Below are 14,917 nucleotides of genomic sequence, written 5' to 3' on the forward strand. Positions count from 1 at the left end.
TACTTTAGATTTCTGCTTGCTCTGTAGGTGGATTATATTATCTGGTCCCAATGTTTAGCAGCAACCAATTATGTATTTAAGGGCTGTTGAAGGTAGTGGAATGTAGGTGTATGTTTAAATGGAACTGTATACTGAAGGTGTTCTAAATTTGAATTTCACACTCATTTTTTTATTCTCTAAATGTTGAGATACCATCCTACAGTATTCTATATATCTCACTTTTATTTTTCTAGTATTTTTATGTATTAGCCGTTTTTTTTTGTGTGTGTGTGGAGCAGAAAACGCTTTTCTAATGCTAGGTACAATAGAGTTAGATGCTGTGTAGTTTCTCACATTTTTGCTTGTGCACCCGAGTCTTGCACTGCAGCTCTCTTCCATTACAGAGGCTGATTTTGTTTGGTTTGGGGATTTGCAAATTGAGGAGAAGCAATCCTTATCTTTGTCAGCTGGACTTTGACTGGTACTAACATAATTTGAACTGTAAAAACAAGCAAACAAAGAAACAAACAAACACTGCTAGCAACAGAGAAACAAATAGTTACGTTTGTCCAGAATCTTATTTGGACATTTCTTGAGTTAAAATAACTTTATCTTGAAATAACAACATGTTAGATGGGTACACCTGAATCCTGTCAGTAAATGATTGGTAATACCTAAGCAGAGGTGCAACAAAATGAGAAGTAAATTCATATTGATAGCCTCATAAATCCCCCAGAGGGCATTGTGCCCCTCATGTCTGAGGTGTTAAACCTCTGACATTGTGTATGGTGCATGTGACATGTTGAAGAGGTGCATGTTGCTATTAAGGCAAAGATTTGTAATAAAACATCGTAGGATATAGCTTAATCTAGCAGGCTTTAGAAGACCATTCCAAAACATTTGCACGTAAGTATCTCAGTGCAGGTTTGAGTTTTTTTGTGTGTATGTGTATAAACTATATTTAAAAAAAAAAAGCATCACATTAAATTGCTCAAGGGGAATGGACTAATTCCTCGTGCTTTTATGTTTGATTTCTTTTTAGTCTGCGATGCTTTGTCCAACCTAATGATGGCAAATCAGATGCAGGCTTTCAAAGTGATGGAGGAGCTCTGGAGGCCATAGCCCCAAGGCCCCCCTGTTTTAGGACCACCTGATGTGGTGTGGGCTGGTCATGGGTGGCTGGGGGGAAGCTGTAGACTCACTCAGTCTGTCTTTCAGCAGTGTGACGGGCTTTGTCCATGCCTTACTGAGGGATACTTGTAAATGTCTCTGTAAAGAGATCTTGCACCTTTTCAGGTTGATACTGTTTGAGCTAGTCTAAAGATGTAAAAATTAAAGTGAAAATAGTAGCATTTTTTCAGATCTGTATTTTTAAGTGACATGTATTTACTTGGAAAAAGCAGAAAGATGTCTATGATTACCTAAGTCATTCCTGGCTTTTACCAGCTTCTGCAATGGGACTCAGAAGTGGTCCTCATCCCTTTTTCCCCACCAACGCATCACGCCTACTGGTAGTCACTGCAATTTCAGCTGAGGATTGTAAGCTGTACTTCAGTAACACTGTTGTGTAACACAGCCTGTCTATCAGTTACAGAAGCCACTGATAATTGGGGGCAGTTCCCAAGAGGCTGAGCATGCTGTTTGTGTAACTCCTCTCTCTGCCACTCCCAGCAGGGACTCTTTCTATTGTTAATTTAAGTCTTAATGCTTTATTATTTTTTTTGGTACTAGTTTTGGACCAATTGAATACAAAGGCCCTATGAGTGCTGTTTATATTGAAAAGTTTGTTCGCCGGGTGATGACACCACTACTCTACATCTCGTCTCGATCAAAATTACTAGATTTCCTCTCAAATTATGAGGTACTTGTCTCTCTTCTCTAGCTTTACTGCGGTGGTTCAGAAAGAATTTGACTTGTTTTACGATTAAATTTGATCTGCTCCAAAGTACTAGTTTCTTTCCAGAATCTTGAAATCAGTGCCATGTAAATTTTGTTGAAATCATAAATACATGAAACGACAAATTCATAATGCTAGTTCCCTGCGGAGTGCTTACCATAATTTAGTGATGCTGTTAATTTCCAGTACTTTAGTACACAGAGGCAAGAATCATAATTGTTACCTCATGAGAAAAAAATAAATAAACACATGAACAAGAAAAATGGAAGAAATCTTTTCCCAAAAAATCTTGCAGTCTGTTGGAAAAACATCTGAGAAATATGTAATAATTGTTTTGTTTTTTAAAGGAGTATTAAACCTTTCTAATAAGATAAGTCTGTAAAGTAAAAACAAATGTGAAATCGGTTAAAATAATGGCTTCTAACCTCTTTGTATGCTCTTACTTCGTGATCTCAATCCACTGGTGCCCCGTGTTTAATTAATTTTCATTTTTTGTGTTCAGAGGTGTCACAATGGGTAACAGTACTAGTGGGTTAATAACTTCCAAGTGGACAAAATGCACTTAGATCAGAGCCATTGGTAATCCCTTTGTAACCGTTCATTCCTGTAGTGCACAGTGGGAAATACTGTAATGTTACTGAACTCCCAGCTACTGGGGCAGAATGGAAGACCTACAGGACCAAGTGATTCTGTAGTAGTGGCCAGCACACAAGGGGCTTTCCAGTGTTTCAGAATGAAGCCCAGTTCCTCTTTGAGTTAATGCCTGTTCTGCCGCAGGATGGAGTGCGTGTGTGCTGTTAGGTGAGAGCTGCCATGGCAAAAGGGGGTACACGCTTGCAGTTACCATGGGTAGGTGCTGTGCTCTTTATTGTTTAGTTCATCCAGCTAGAGCTACTCATGGGTTTCGTTTGCCGGTGTTTCAGCAGGGACTTTGTCCGAGTTTCAGTTAGGACAGAGTTAATTTTCCTCCTAGTAGCTGGTAGGGTGCTATGTTTTGGATTAGGATGAGAAAAGCAATGATAACATGCTGATGTTTTAATTGTTGCAGAGCAGTCCTTGCACCAAGCCAAGGACTTTTCAGCTTCTCGCTCTGTCCTGCCAGCGAGCAGGCTAGGGGTGCAGCAGGAGCTGGGAGGGGACAGACCCAGGACAGCTGACCCAAACTGGCCAAAGGGGTATTCCATACCATCTGACGTCATGCTAAACAATATATAGGGGTGGCTGGCCGGGGTGGGGGGCCGGCTGCTCGGGGATAGGCTGGGCATCGGTCAATGGGTGGTGAGCAATTGCATTGTGCATCACTTGTTTCTTACACATTATTATTATTAATACTATTATTATTGTTATTATTATTTTCCTGTCTTAATAAACTGTCTTTATCTCAACTCACAGGCTTCACTTTCCTGTTTCTCTCCCCCGTCCCAGAGAGGGAGGGGGGAGGGTGAGCGAACGGCTGTGTGGTGTTTAGCTGCCGGCCGGGTTAAACCACAACAGACTTGGAGTCAGGAGTAGTGAGTTCTGTCTCTGCATCTGCTGCTGATGCTTTCTGTGATTGCAAGCAGTTCTGTTGTCCTTCCTGTGCTTCAGTTTGCCAGTCTAAAGCTTCGTTACTGGTTTTCTACGTCCTTTGAAAACAGCCATGCTTGGGTTTTGGGAACTGAGGCTGTGTTCTCTGAATTATTCTTGGTAGTCTGCAAAGGGCAGCTAATAAGCATAGTGCTGGCAAGCTGAAATTTGCTTTATAGTAGGATGTGCGCTTCCACTGGAAAAGACTAAAATACAAGAAATCTATGGTGGGAAACTTTTTTTTTTTCTGAAATACTGCTTAACAATTGAACGTCTATTTGTATTTACAGGCTATGTTCAAACTTCCTTGCTTCCTGTGCTTTAATTCTGTGGCTCCAAGTTCCCAGTCTCTACATTCAGTATTTATTTGTTCTTTTTCCTTGAAAGAACTGTGAGTTTTCTGAACTGTTTTGATGCCCTGCATTTATTTAAGGCTGAGGTTATTCCCCAGCTGGTGGCCCTAGGTACCCAGTGTCTTGCCTCTCTAAAGTTAAGCCAAAGGGGGGGAAGGGGATACTGCATGGGGTGCCTGCTGTGTTTGTAAGATCCGTTCAGGGAACAAGTGTGGTGGTTTTAACATGCTAGGCAGCTGAACTCCACCACAACCGCTCTCTTGCTCCCCCTCCTTAGAAGAGGAGGGGAAGAAGTAAAGGAAAGAACAACTCACAGGTTGAGATAAGGATAATTTAATTAAAGGGGAAAAATAATTATTAAGGAAGGATTATTATTAATTAAACAATTTAACTAAAGGGAAAAAAGGGAAAGGGGAAAAGGGAGGGGGAAAGGGAAAAAACAAAACAAGTAAAGGCTGTGTGGAAGTGCAGAGGAAAGAAATTACTCTCTACTTCCCACAAATGAGCGATGCTTGACCACGTCCTTGAAGCAGGGCCTCAACGCATGTAGCCGGTGTTCAGGAGGACAGACGTTTTCGCAACAAGAGCCCACCCCTCCCCTCTGCTTCCTTTTTCCACCTTTTATTGCTGTGTGACATCATATGGTATGGAATATCCCTTTGTTTGGTTTAGGTCAGCTGCCCTGGTGATGTTTCTTTCTCACTTTTTTGCCCACCCCCTAGGAGGGTTAGAGAGAGTCCTGATGCTGTGCCAGCACTGCTCAGCAGCAGACACAACACTGGTGTGATACCAGTGCTGCTCTAGCTACAAGTGCAGAGCACAGCACTGTATGGGCTGCTGCAGGGAAAGTTAACATCCCAGCCAGACCCAGTACAACAAGACACATGCTAGCGCAAGTCCACTGAGCACAATGAGAAGAGCGAGTGCTTAATGAGCAGCAGCTGGGATACAGAGAAGACTAAGAAATAGAGAATTGTGTAGGAAGATGGGTGGAAAAAGGAACCTAGGCACAAAGGAAAAATATATTTTAAAACAGAAATAGACATTTTGTTTCATTATTTTAAACAGTTAGAAATGTGAATATTTTCTAATGGTTTCCAAGCAAGTTGAAGAACTTCATACCTTTTGTAGGAGAAGATACAACCCAGGAGGTAATTCCTGTGTTTAAAAAGTGAGAAAGTCAGAGGAATCTGACTAGATTACAGGAAATGCATGCATGACATGAACTAATTGCTATTTTGAGAGCCTATTTTCTTGGCTACTGTCTTGCTTTGAGTTTGATATTTTGTATATAAAAAGGGTTAGTTTTCAGCAGAAGGGAAAGGACGGGGGACTGTAAGTAGATCATTGGGACGTTCTGATCAGTCTCTGCTGCTTGATCTCTTCTTTGTTATTTCTTCATTGAAAAGCTAATTTGGAGTTCACAATAGTTTCTGAAAGATTTGTCATTAGTATCTAATCTTCAATCGTGTGTTCTGCTAGAAAATAGGTCCTGCAGACTTAGGTTAGGGATATTTACTTTTCACTTGAAAACTTATGTCAATCATAGAATGGGTTGGGTTGGAAGGGACCTTAAAACCCACCCAGTTCCCCCCATCTGCCATGGGCAGGGACACCTCCCACTGCATCAGGGTGCCCAGGGCCCCATCCAGCCTGGCCTTGAACACCTCCAGGGATGGGGCACCCACAGCTTCTCTGGGCAGCCTAGGTCAGGGCTTTACCACCCTCTGAGTGAAGAATTTCTTCCTACCATTTGATTTAACTGTCCTCTCTTTTAGTTTAAAACCATTCCTCCTTGTCCTGTCATTATCTGACCGAGCAATAAGTTGCTCTCCCTCTTTTTTCATAAGCCCCTTTTAGGTATCGAAAAGCTGCAATGAGGTCCCCCTGGAGTCTTCTCTTCAGGCTGAACAGCCCCAGCTCCATCAGCGTCTCTTTGCAGGAGAGGTGCTCCAGCCCCTTGATCATCTTTGTGGCCCTCCTCTGAACCTGCTCTAACAGCCCCACATCTTGCTTGTGCTGGGAGCCCCAAATCTGGTCGCAGGACTCCAGGTGGGACCTCACCAGGGCAGAACAGAGGGGGACAGTCCCCTCCCTTGACCTGCTGGCCAGTCCTCTGTTGATGCAGCCCAGGATGCAGTTGCCCTTCTGGGCTGCAAGCACGCACTGCTGGCTCATGTCGAGCTTTTCATCCACCAGAACCCCCAAGTCCTCTGCAGGGCTGCTCTCGGTGAGTTCCTCTCCCAGTCTGTACTCACGTCCAGGATTGCCCCGGCCCTGGTGCAAAAAGGATGCTTTTGAAGCTGATCCTGACTGCACTGAACCAGTGCCTGTTCTTGGCTGTTTCATTCTACTTCTGCCATATCTGCTTTTTAAGACCTACTGGTAGTAAGGTCTCCTATATTTTCTGTCCAAGGATAGCACTATGTAGAATTTGGAGTACACAATAAGTTGATAAGTTGTTAGTAGGTGAGTGATTCATACGCAAAGTGTCATGTTGAGTAGGAGGTCTGCTCAGCATGTGTTTCCATGCTAACGTGTTGCTGTGCTTATCTTGTTTCCAAGGGCACTTTATTATTGACTGTCAATTTACTGATAGCTGGGACTTCAAGCCTGGGATTGTCCTTTTCCATTTAATCTGTAAAGCTTTTTATGCTTTAATCATGTGCTCAAATTCCAGTGGTCAGTTTTTGACAGAAAAATGGTCTAGCAAGGCAAATCAGGAGCTCTACCCACGCTCAGTCAGGTGCTGAAATCCATTACTCATGTTAACATGCTTGAACTAGAAAGGCCTGTGAAGGTATCAAATTAAGCATTTACATCATTTTTTGTAAGTTAAAGCGTATCAAGAGATACTGCAATCTAGCAGTTTATCTTGTATTCAATTTTTAATTAGCATATTTTTATTTCTAAGAAATGTTGATGAACACAATCCAGCTAAAAAAAAAAGAGCAAGTGGTGTCATTTTTATGGTGTGTCTGTTCCCCAATCAAGCGATGAACGTGTTGATGACACAAGAGGGCGCTGAAACACTATGAAAAATGTTGACTTGAAAGTTGAGATTCTGCATTTTCTGATGTTGATTAGTTTTTTTTATTGTTTGTGGGATGATACTAGTGCACAATTAAAATCGGATAAAAATTAGAAATAGGTTTTTGAGAGTAAAAGAAAAACATCCCATTTGGAAAGTGCTTACAGTTGTGGAATGTATGGGAAGGTTTAAGTTACATCAGGAGAAAGATTTGGGGTTCCTACCATCATTGCAGGTGCCTGTTAGAACATGTACTCAGACTCCTTGTGTTTTATTAGCTGCAGAGATGTGGTGGCTTCATTTGAATCCAAACTGGCATGTCTAATTCCTCATCTGACTAACCCAGCTACTAGAAATGGCCACTTCCTTCTGAGGCACAGAGGAAGAAACCTTGTTGCTTTTGCAGTTGGACAGAAAGCTTCACTGAGCTGTGAGAATTAAACGTGCTCAGGGAGCATGTCGCTTTCTGGCATGGGGAGAGAGAGGGAAAGAGGCTGCCTCTCTGGGAGGTAGCTGGTGTGTCTTAGCTTGGTGTCAGCTTGCTTCTGTGCTCCGTGTGTGTAGAAATGCTTCCTGAGCGTTAACCACCATGTTGGGTCTGACCCAGACATGGATTTGACTTTGCTCTTGTGTGTGGTGCTGATGTTAAATGATGAGGTGACCATTTGCTTTCTGTCCTGGCTACATAATATCACTAACATCATTAGGAAATGAACAAGCTTTTACCAAGTTCATTCATCTAATAGCAGTCAATACAACTGTTTCTTTGCATTTCTACAGTATAGAACTTGTAGTATGGGTTCTTCTGTCCCTCCAAAGATGACATTTTTCTTTGCCTCTTCCTGTGTTCTTTACTGCGTTCACAGATAAGCTGAGGCAGGAATTGCATGTCAGCACAAGTCTGAAATAGACACAATCCAACCAGAGACCCATCAAGAAGTAGGCTGCACTACAATTAATGATTCTGTATTCTCATATATGAGCTTCATTTAGGAGATGATATTAATGAGTTTTCAATTTTGAAACTTATCGACACTATCCCACTGTCACTGGATGATCATTAAAAGGCCATTAGTTAAACAGGTTACTGATTAGGCACATAGCATGAGTTACCTACATAAGGCATATATTCTCCCTGTATAGTTTATTTTTATTGAAGAAACGTTTTATAAAAATGACTTGTGGCAGCACATTCTTCAGGCAGTGCTTACAAATCTTAAGCCTCCGTGGATAACAGAGCTAGCAGTCAGAATCAGAGCCTCACCATTTAAAATAGTTTTATAAATGTTTCTAGATCTGCCCCTTTCACATTTTGTCAATTTTGACTTCTCTTTCATTCATTGGGTGGTGCCATAGGTTTGCTTCTTAGAGTAACGGAATTGAAAAATGGTCCTAGGAAATAGGAAGCTATGAATCTTTAATAGTTATCTGCCCCCTTATTTTTGTTTACTCGAAGGCTTTAAAAGTTTTTATGAGATTTTTTTTTTACTTAATTTGATATTAGGAAAGATTTTTTAAAAAACAAAGTAATTACAATGAATGCTGTTATATTGCTGTATTTTTTCTACTTTTATATTTTTATTTTCTTCTTGACAACTGTTATTGGGTAAATTTACCTAATTGTTCTACCTCATTTTTATTGTTGATAATTGTCTTGGGGTACTTCATAAGGAATCTTTATGAGCAAGGGTCTTGTGTTTAACATTCACTTTCTGACAGGACAATTCCTGCCTGAAAGAACAGGTCAGTAGTTGGAATGGGAGATGTTTTTATTGGTGAAATATCCCAAGATAATATTACTAATAGCAGTAATAGGCAAAACGTATGTCCATGTTTTAAAACTAAATTTTTATATGTAAAAGTTAAATAAATAATTAAAGCATCCTATGAAATATCAAATAAAATATATAGGTGGGAAGGCTTTTGCCACAGAAATGGGTGATCAGTGAGTCTAGAATCGTTTGTTCCACATTGATACCTCTGCTCTTGCTCTGTGCATCAAATGCTTTCTCTACATGCACTGGTGGAACTGGGAAACAAATAACACAGAATAACCAAATCCCATTGAGTCCTGAAAGTCTATTAGATCAATTTGAGTGGTGAGTAAAAAAAAAAAAAAGTGATTAATAATAAGTGTTAAGTTTTGCAGAATATAATCTATTAAAACAAAAACTTATTTGAAATTCTGGAGCAGGAGTCTATTCTTCTGTCTGTTCCACGTCAGCTTCTCCTAGATTCTCTTCCTGAATTTAATCGTATGCCATTCAGGCTTGGTACCTGACAAAGACATGAGGCCTATTTAGAGATGAGAATTTTGAATTGTCTGGCAATTTGAAGATCTGTTCTTATTTATGGATATGCAGGTGGGATATGGGTCTCTGTTTTTGTGCAGCTGTTCTCTATATCTCATGAACAACATAATGAAAGAATTTACTGTGACTGATAACTTAATGATAGGATGTTAAGTTGGCTCAGCAGTTCAAGTATTCACTCAAAAAAAGTGTAAATTCATGTAATTGCTAATTACATGCAACATAGTAAATGATTAAAATGTTAAGTTCTTGATAGTTTGAAAAATCATATTTCATATTTCAATTCTGAGAAAAGTCTTTATGATGATTATGATTCTTATGACTCTCAAATTAATTTCAAAGCAAATATTAATTGTTTTTAGAGAACTTTAATAGCTAACATGGCAAATATGCAGCTTGAAACTCATTCCTCTATAGTCATAAAACCCCTCTCTCGTGATACGTAGCATTTGAACGACAACTTTAGAACTGATTTCCAAACAATTTTTTGAAGTTAAAATTTTCTTACAGCATAAAATGACTGTTTTTCAGTAAGTATTGGTTTGTTGTCTTTTTATAATGTCATGTTTTACTGTAGGTAACTAATTGCAATTTCCCTTATATGTGTACTTGAAAACAGATTGGCTAACTCTAATTTTTATTCTTTCAGCCTGGAGTTATAGGATATTTTGAGTTCAATGCTTCGCCTCAGCCTCCTGGTTATTTAACCTTCTTTACATCAGCTTTACATTCATTAAAGAAAGGTAAAAGCTTCATCTTCAAAAATATAAGGCATCTGCGAACAATTTATGCATATGGACTTCAGTACTTCTTTACAATATTTTATGACTTGAAATTTAGTCCCTTTTGAGTGTTGATCTAATTATGAAACTATCTTTTATTACTATATAAAGATGGCTTACATTAAAGCTGTATTGTATGTTTTGTGATCGGCCATCATGGAATTAAAGTATATGACAGACTGTTATTCAAGGATATGTTAAGATACACTTTTTTCAAAAAACTAAAGGTGTAGCTGTAACAGATGCATCGATATAATCAGACTAGCACTTAACTAATTTGACTTCGAGCATCTTGTGCAACAACTGAAATGGCAGGTTCAGAAGGGTGAGTGCATATGTACAGAAAATAAGTGCACTTAATAAAATATGTGTAGTTTTCATAACTCTTAGAGGTTTTATTTTGGGCTAACATAAGTGTTTCTTAAAACATCAGTATTGTGCACTAAATCTTCTATACAAAGGTGTAAGGTGCTCCTAAAAACTATGCGAGCTTGACTAAAAGGCTGTGAGGAACAGGCTTATTATACCCATTTAGCTAATTAATAACCCAATATAGATCACTCAGCTCTGTTATTCTGAATACATTTATTTGAAATAAAATTATAGAGAATCAATTTCCCACTGCAGCAGTGGTTTTAAAAGCCACTACAAACGGCAGACTGGCAATTCATAATGGAGGAGTAATGCCTTCCATGTGTGTCAGTATGCTTAGCCAGCCTTTGAGTATTTCCATCTGATGAACTTGTGGGTTTTGATGCATCAGAGACTGCAGTGGACCATTTCTTTTGTAAAATCTGGGTAGCTGGTAACAGGCAGCAGCACTTCTATTTTTTTTCTGTCATCTACTTACTAATCACCAGCATCATGCAGTTAGTAATATCTCTGTACAGTAAGTATACAAACACATTTGTTCTGCTGATGGTAAATTCCAGGCATAGATTTTATATGCTTTTATTAGTAGCTATTATTCTTTCATGACACTGGAGAGCTGAATGCATTTCTGGGTTACTTTGCTCTTCTAAGTGCTATTTTTCAACTCAGGTTAGTGAGAATTTGTTGTCTATGTTCAGAAGAATATCTTCATGATGCACTGCTCTCAGAGAGGAATCTGTTCTGAGGTTTTCTGTAAATTACCAAGCCACATTCCATTAAATCAAAATACTACTTAAAAAAGAAAAATTTTAATGTGCTGTGGTGCTCTTTAATCAGGTCATAATGTGGTATTGTAACGTGCACTATTCTTAATGTGCTTTTCCTTTTCACAAATCCCATTTTTAAACTTCACTGAACGTACTTGCAGACCCTGATTGCTTACAGATTTTTGAAAATAAATGGTCTTGAATGAGTCAGTAGTGACACAGCTGTACATTGTTCATCAAAACTATTTAAAATAAGCAGAAAGCTGCTAGTTTCTCTTCTAATGGGGATTTCACAGAAATTCAAACTTCCTTAAGAAGTTTATGATACTTGTTATCTTAATATTATCTTAAGAACATTAATTTTACCGTAGCAATTCTTTTGTCATAAATTCTGGATGCAACTTTCTTAAAGTTAAGATTAGCCCATTTTAAGGATATTTCTGTCAGCAAATGAAGTAAATTGATACCATTCTTCTGATTTTTACTTTGCCACTGACTTGGTGTATGATATAAAGCCTAATCTATATTTTTTTTTAATTTCCCCATTTTTGTGTTGGGATAGTTCTTTACAATATAAATGTGAGAAGCGTTCTGCCCTGCCTGCACTTTTATAAATCTAGAAATATTAAAATAGGTATTTAAATGATGCATATTTGCTGCAAATAATATACATCATATGTATCAGTTAATGTTCTTACCTTTTGTTTATACGTATATCTCATCTTGGGATTTCGAGATGCTTTAACATGGCAAGATGCATCTGTGATACCAGGTTTTGTATTTAATAAGCAAATCAAGGAATTGGACAGTGCAGGTTAACGTTCTCTGTATCTTGAGTGCAGAAGAGAAACATGTTTGTTCTCATTGCCTGCTCTTGTGTTTCTTCTGCCTCACTTCATCACTAATACTGGCAGTTGCTATTCAGTAAGATTTTCTGTGCCTTTACACAGCATCCTTCTGTGTTTTGTTTTGAAGGGAGATGGTGTTGTTGCATTTTAAACATAAGATCTGTATTCTTCTAAGACTTTCAGGAGAGAAGTTCAGTGTGTATAATTGTATTTAAAAACTGAAAATTTGCCCTTTAAGATTACCTTGGAACAATACGCTTTGGAGTGATCACAGATAAACATGTTGCAGAGGAGATCTCACTGGTGCATTCAGGCAGCGTGTATTTGCACAGACATGTCAACACATCTCTCGTGAGTATTACATTTATGTTGTAGTAACTCTGAGACAACACCTGGAGATTGAAACTCTTGTTGCACTACAATCATGATGTCACACGGACAAACGTAAAATAAATGGGTGTTCCACAAAGTGGAATGTGGTAGAATAAAATGATTTTCTTAACTAAATGTAGTATCTGTATTTATCTGAGAAATATTTCAAAAACTGTAATACACAGGCTTTTAATTTATTAAGGTGTGTATAATTCATTAACAAAGTTTAAATTCACAAGGTATTTGGCATTCTGTAATAAGTTGACTTATGTTTCCAGACACCCTTGGGAACATTATAATAACATGGGAAGGTCAAGTTGATCCTCTCTGTCAAAACAAAACCTAAAAAGCCCAAACGCCTTAGAAGTAACTGTACGGAGACTTTTTCCTAAAGTTTCTACTTTTTCAGTGGGTAGGAGTTAGAAAGCTACTTGAATGAGGATATGAGCAAAGAGATTTTGTAGGAGAGATACAAGGTATAGTGAAAACTTGCATTTAGATTGAAAGGTATGACATAACACTGATGTGAAAAACTACTTAAATGAACTGAAAACTTATTGCAACTTTAAACTCACGTGTCTCATGTTTTGTGAGGACTAAGACTGAAAATAATTTCAGAATTGCTATTTGGCATAGAAACCTTGTCTATTCACACTGCTAACATGAGTGGAAACTATGTGAAGACAAGTATTGTAATCTGTATTTTATTCAACTGAGATTATGGAAAACATATTTTTTTCTAAAGTTATTGTTAAATGCATAAAAATAGTGTTGTCTTTGCAAATGATTTAAGATATGCTTGTCTTAATTCATGAAAATGACCCGAGAAGCTGTAATCCAATTTTCTTAAGCATTTTCCACCACATTCAGTAATAAAAAATGATATATCCATTTTTAATGCAATCTTGATGTTGGGGTCTTTGCTATAAATCAAGATATGTGGTGATAGTGACTTAGAGATCGAGCTCTTTATAAAGAGAATTTATACTAGTGAGGAAAGTAAAGATTATGAAGTTGTAGTGAAAGAAGGAGTTTGCCTGGTAGAAGTCTCATTGCCTAAAAGATTGTGTGTCTATCTGATGAGAAATTGGAAAGATTACCCCAAGGGAAAGGATGTATGAAATGCTGAAGCATGCTGAATAGTGTGTCATTAAATTGAAAAAGAGTGTTTTAGGCAATACAGTAACAAAGCATGCTATATTTGAGAACTGCATTCATTAGTAAACAATATGTTTTAGTAAGTGAAAACAATTATTTTTTCCCTTTTCAAGGTCTATCCAAATGATGACATGAACTATACAGCTGAGAATATTTGCAAGTGGGCTCTAGAAAATCGAGAGATACTCATACGCTGGCTGAGACCTCATGGTGGAAAAAGTCTTCTTCTAAACAATGAGCTGAAGAAAGGACCAGCACTGCTCATATTTATACCTTACAATCCCTTAGCAGAAATTCATCCTCTTTTAGATGAAGTAAGTGAAATAACTTCAGTTTTTAACTTCAAAAAATGCTAGACCTTGAGAACTCTAGGCAGGATTCTGAGACAAATTGCCCTGATACTGTACAGTACCCAGCGTGGGAGCAGTGCTGTTGGGGTAAACTGTGCTCAGACTTGTTGACAAGAACTATTTTTATGTTGTGTGTTGTGGTATAAATTGGATATGACATATCTTGAATTACTTTAAATTTTCTGTTCAGGTCTTCTTGGACTTTAATATACAAAGATACAGAGCTGAACTGTTACGGAGAGAAAAATCAATGATTTGAGGCATACGTGTTTCATAACTGTATACATTTGATGTTTCTGAGAAATGGAAATTGCCTTCTGTGAACATAGAGGATGTTAGTTAGGAACATGAGCCTATAAATCCTGAATTAGCTCTTGGTATAATGAGGGGTTGGAAATCTGTATACTTTTTCTCTATATTAAACTTCATATTTATATCCTTTGTTAATCTGCTCTGTTAAGGATGATAGGCCTGTTTCTTGCTGTGTCAAGTAACAGTAAGTAGTAGGATCATTTATGCGACGTAGTGCCGGTTCAAGGTTCAAAGCTGATTGTCATAGTAATAAAATTATATTTGGACGTCTGATACTAGAAATCACTTTACTTTTAATTAGAGATGTTTTCTGGAATTGGTAGAGAATACTTCCTATTCAGATTTCTCTCCTTTGTGTGGCTCAAATTAACTCAGATTCTTTCATCTTTTTTTTTTTTTTTTGGTTTTGCTCTTTTGTTCATGTAGTAGCAATCGGTCAGATTGCTCCACAGTAGGTCCCAAAGACTCTTGTCTAACTGCTTCTAAAGGAGAGGTGGGCTAGCGAAGTATCTGCTGCCTGTCAGTTCTTCCTCATGGCATGCATTTAGACAGAGAGAGCTTTTCCCTTGTCCAAATGGACTAACTCTTGAGACTGCTACTTGTCAGCATTTTAAAAAGGCACGTGAAGCAGAGCAATAAGCATTAGTAGTACAAGCTGCCTGTGACATTCCTGTTACGGGTATTTCAGTGTCCAAAAATCTTCTTTCTGGGTGACAGGTAAGGGATTTTATTTCACTGCTCCAAGTATTCAATTTTCTTTAAAAACACATTTTCTTAATCCATTTTATGATGAATCCTGCATGTTAGTTTGCACCCCA

At 38.2% G+C, this 14,917-nt stretch overlaps 1 protein-coding gene across 2 annotated transcripts in view; it reads left to right on the forward strand.

Moving 5' to 3' along the window:
• The window catches only part of TXNDC11 (thioredoxin domain containing 11), a 36,388-nt gene that overhangs the window by 6,455 nt on the left and 15,016 nt on the right, over nucleotides 1–14,917 (forward strand). For both annotated transcript variants that reach the window (XM_080556944.1, XM_080556945.1), the window contains 4 exons: nucleotides 1,711–1,840; nucleotides 9,788–9,881; nucleotides 12,146–12,258; nucleotides 13,551–13,751. In XM_080556944.1, coding sequence (XP_080413070.1) covers nucleotides 1,711–1,840; nucleotides 9,788–9,881; nucleotides 12,146–12,258; nucleotides 13,551–13,751 — 538 coding nt within the window. The remainder of the gene's footprint in view (nucleotides 1–1,710; nucleotides 1,841–9,787; nucleotides 9,882–12,145; nucleotides 12,259–13,550; nucleotides 13,752–14,917) is intronic.

Source organism: Anser brachyrhynchus (genome assembly GCF_964034855.1).
Source record: "Anser brachyrhynchus genome assembly, chromosome: 15".
NCBI lineage: Eukaryota > Metazoa > Chordata > Aves > Anseriformes > Anatidae > Anser > Anser brachyrhynchus.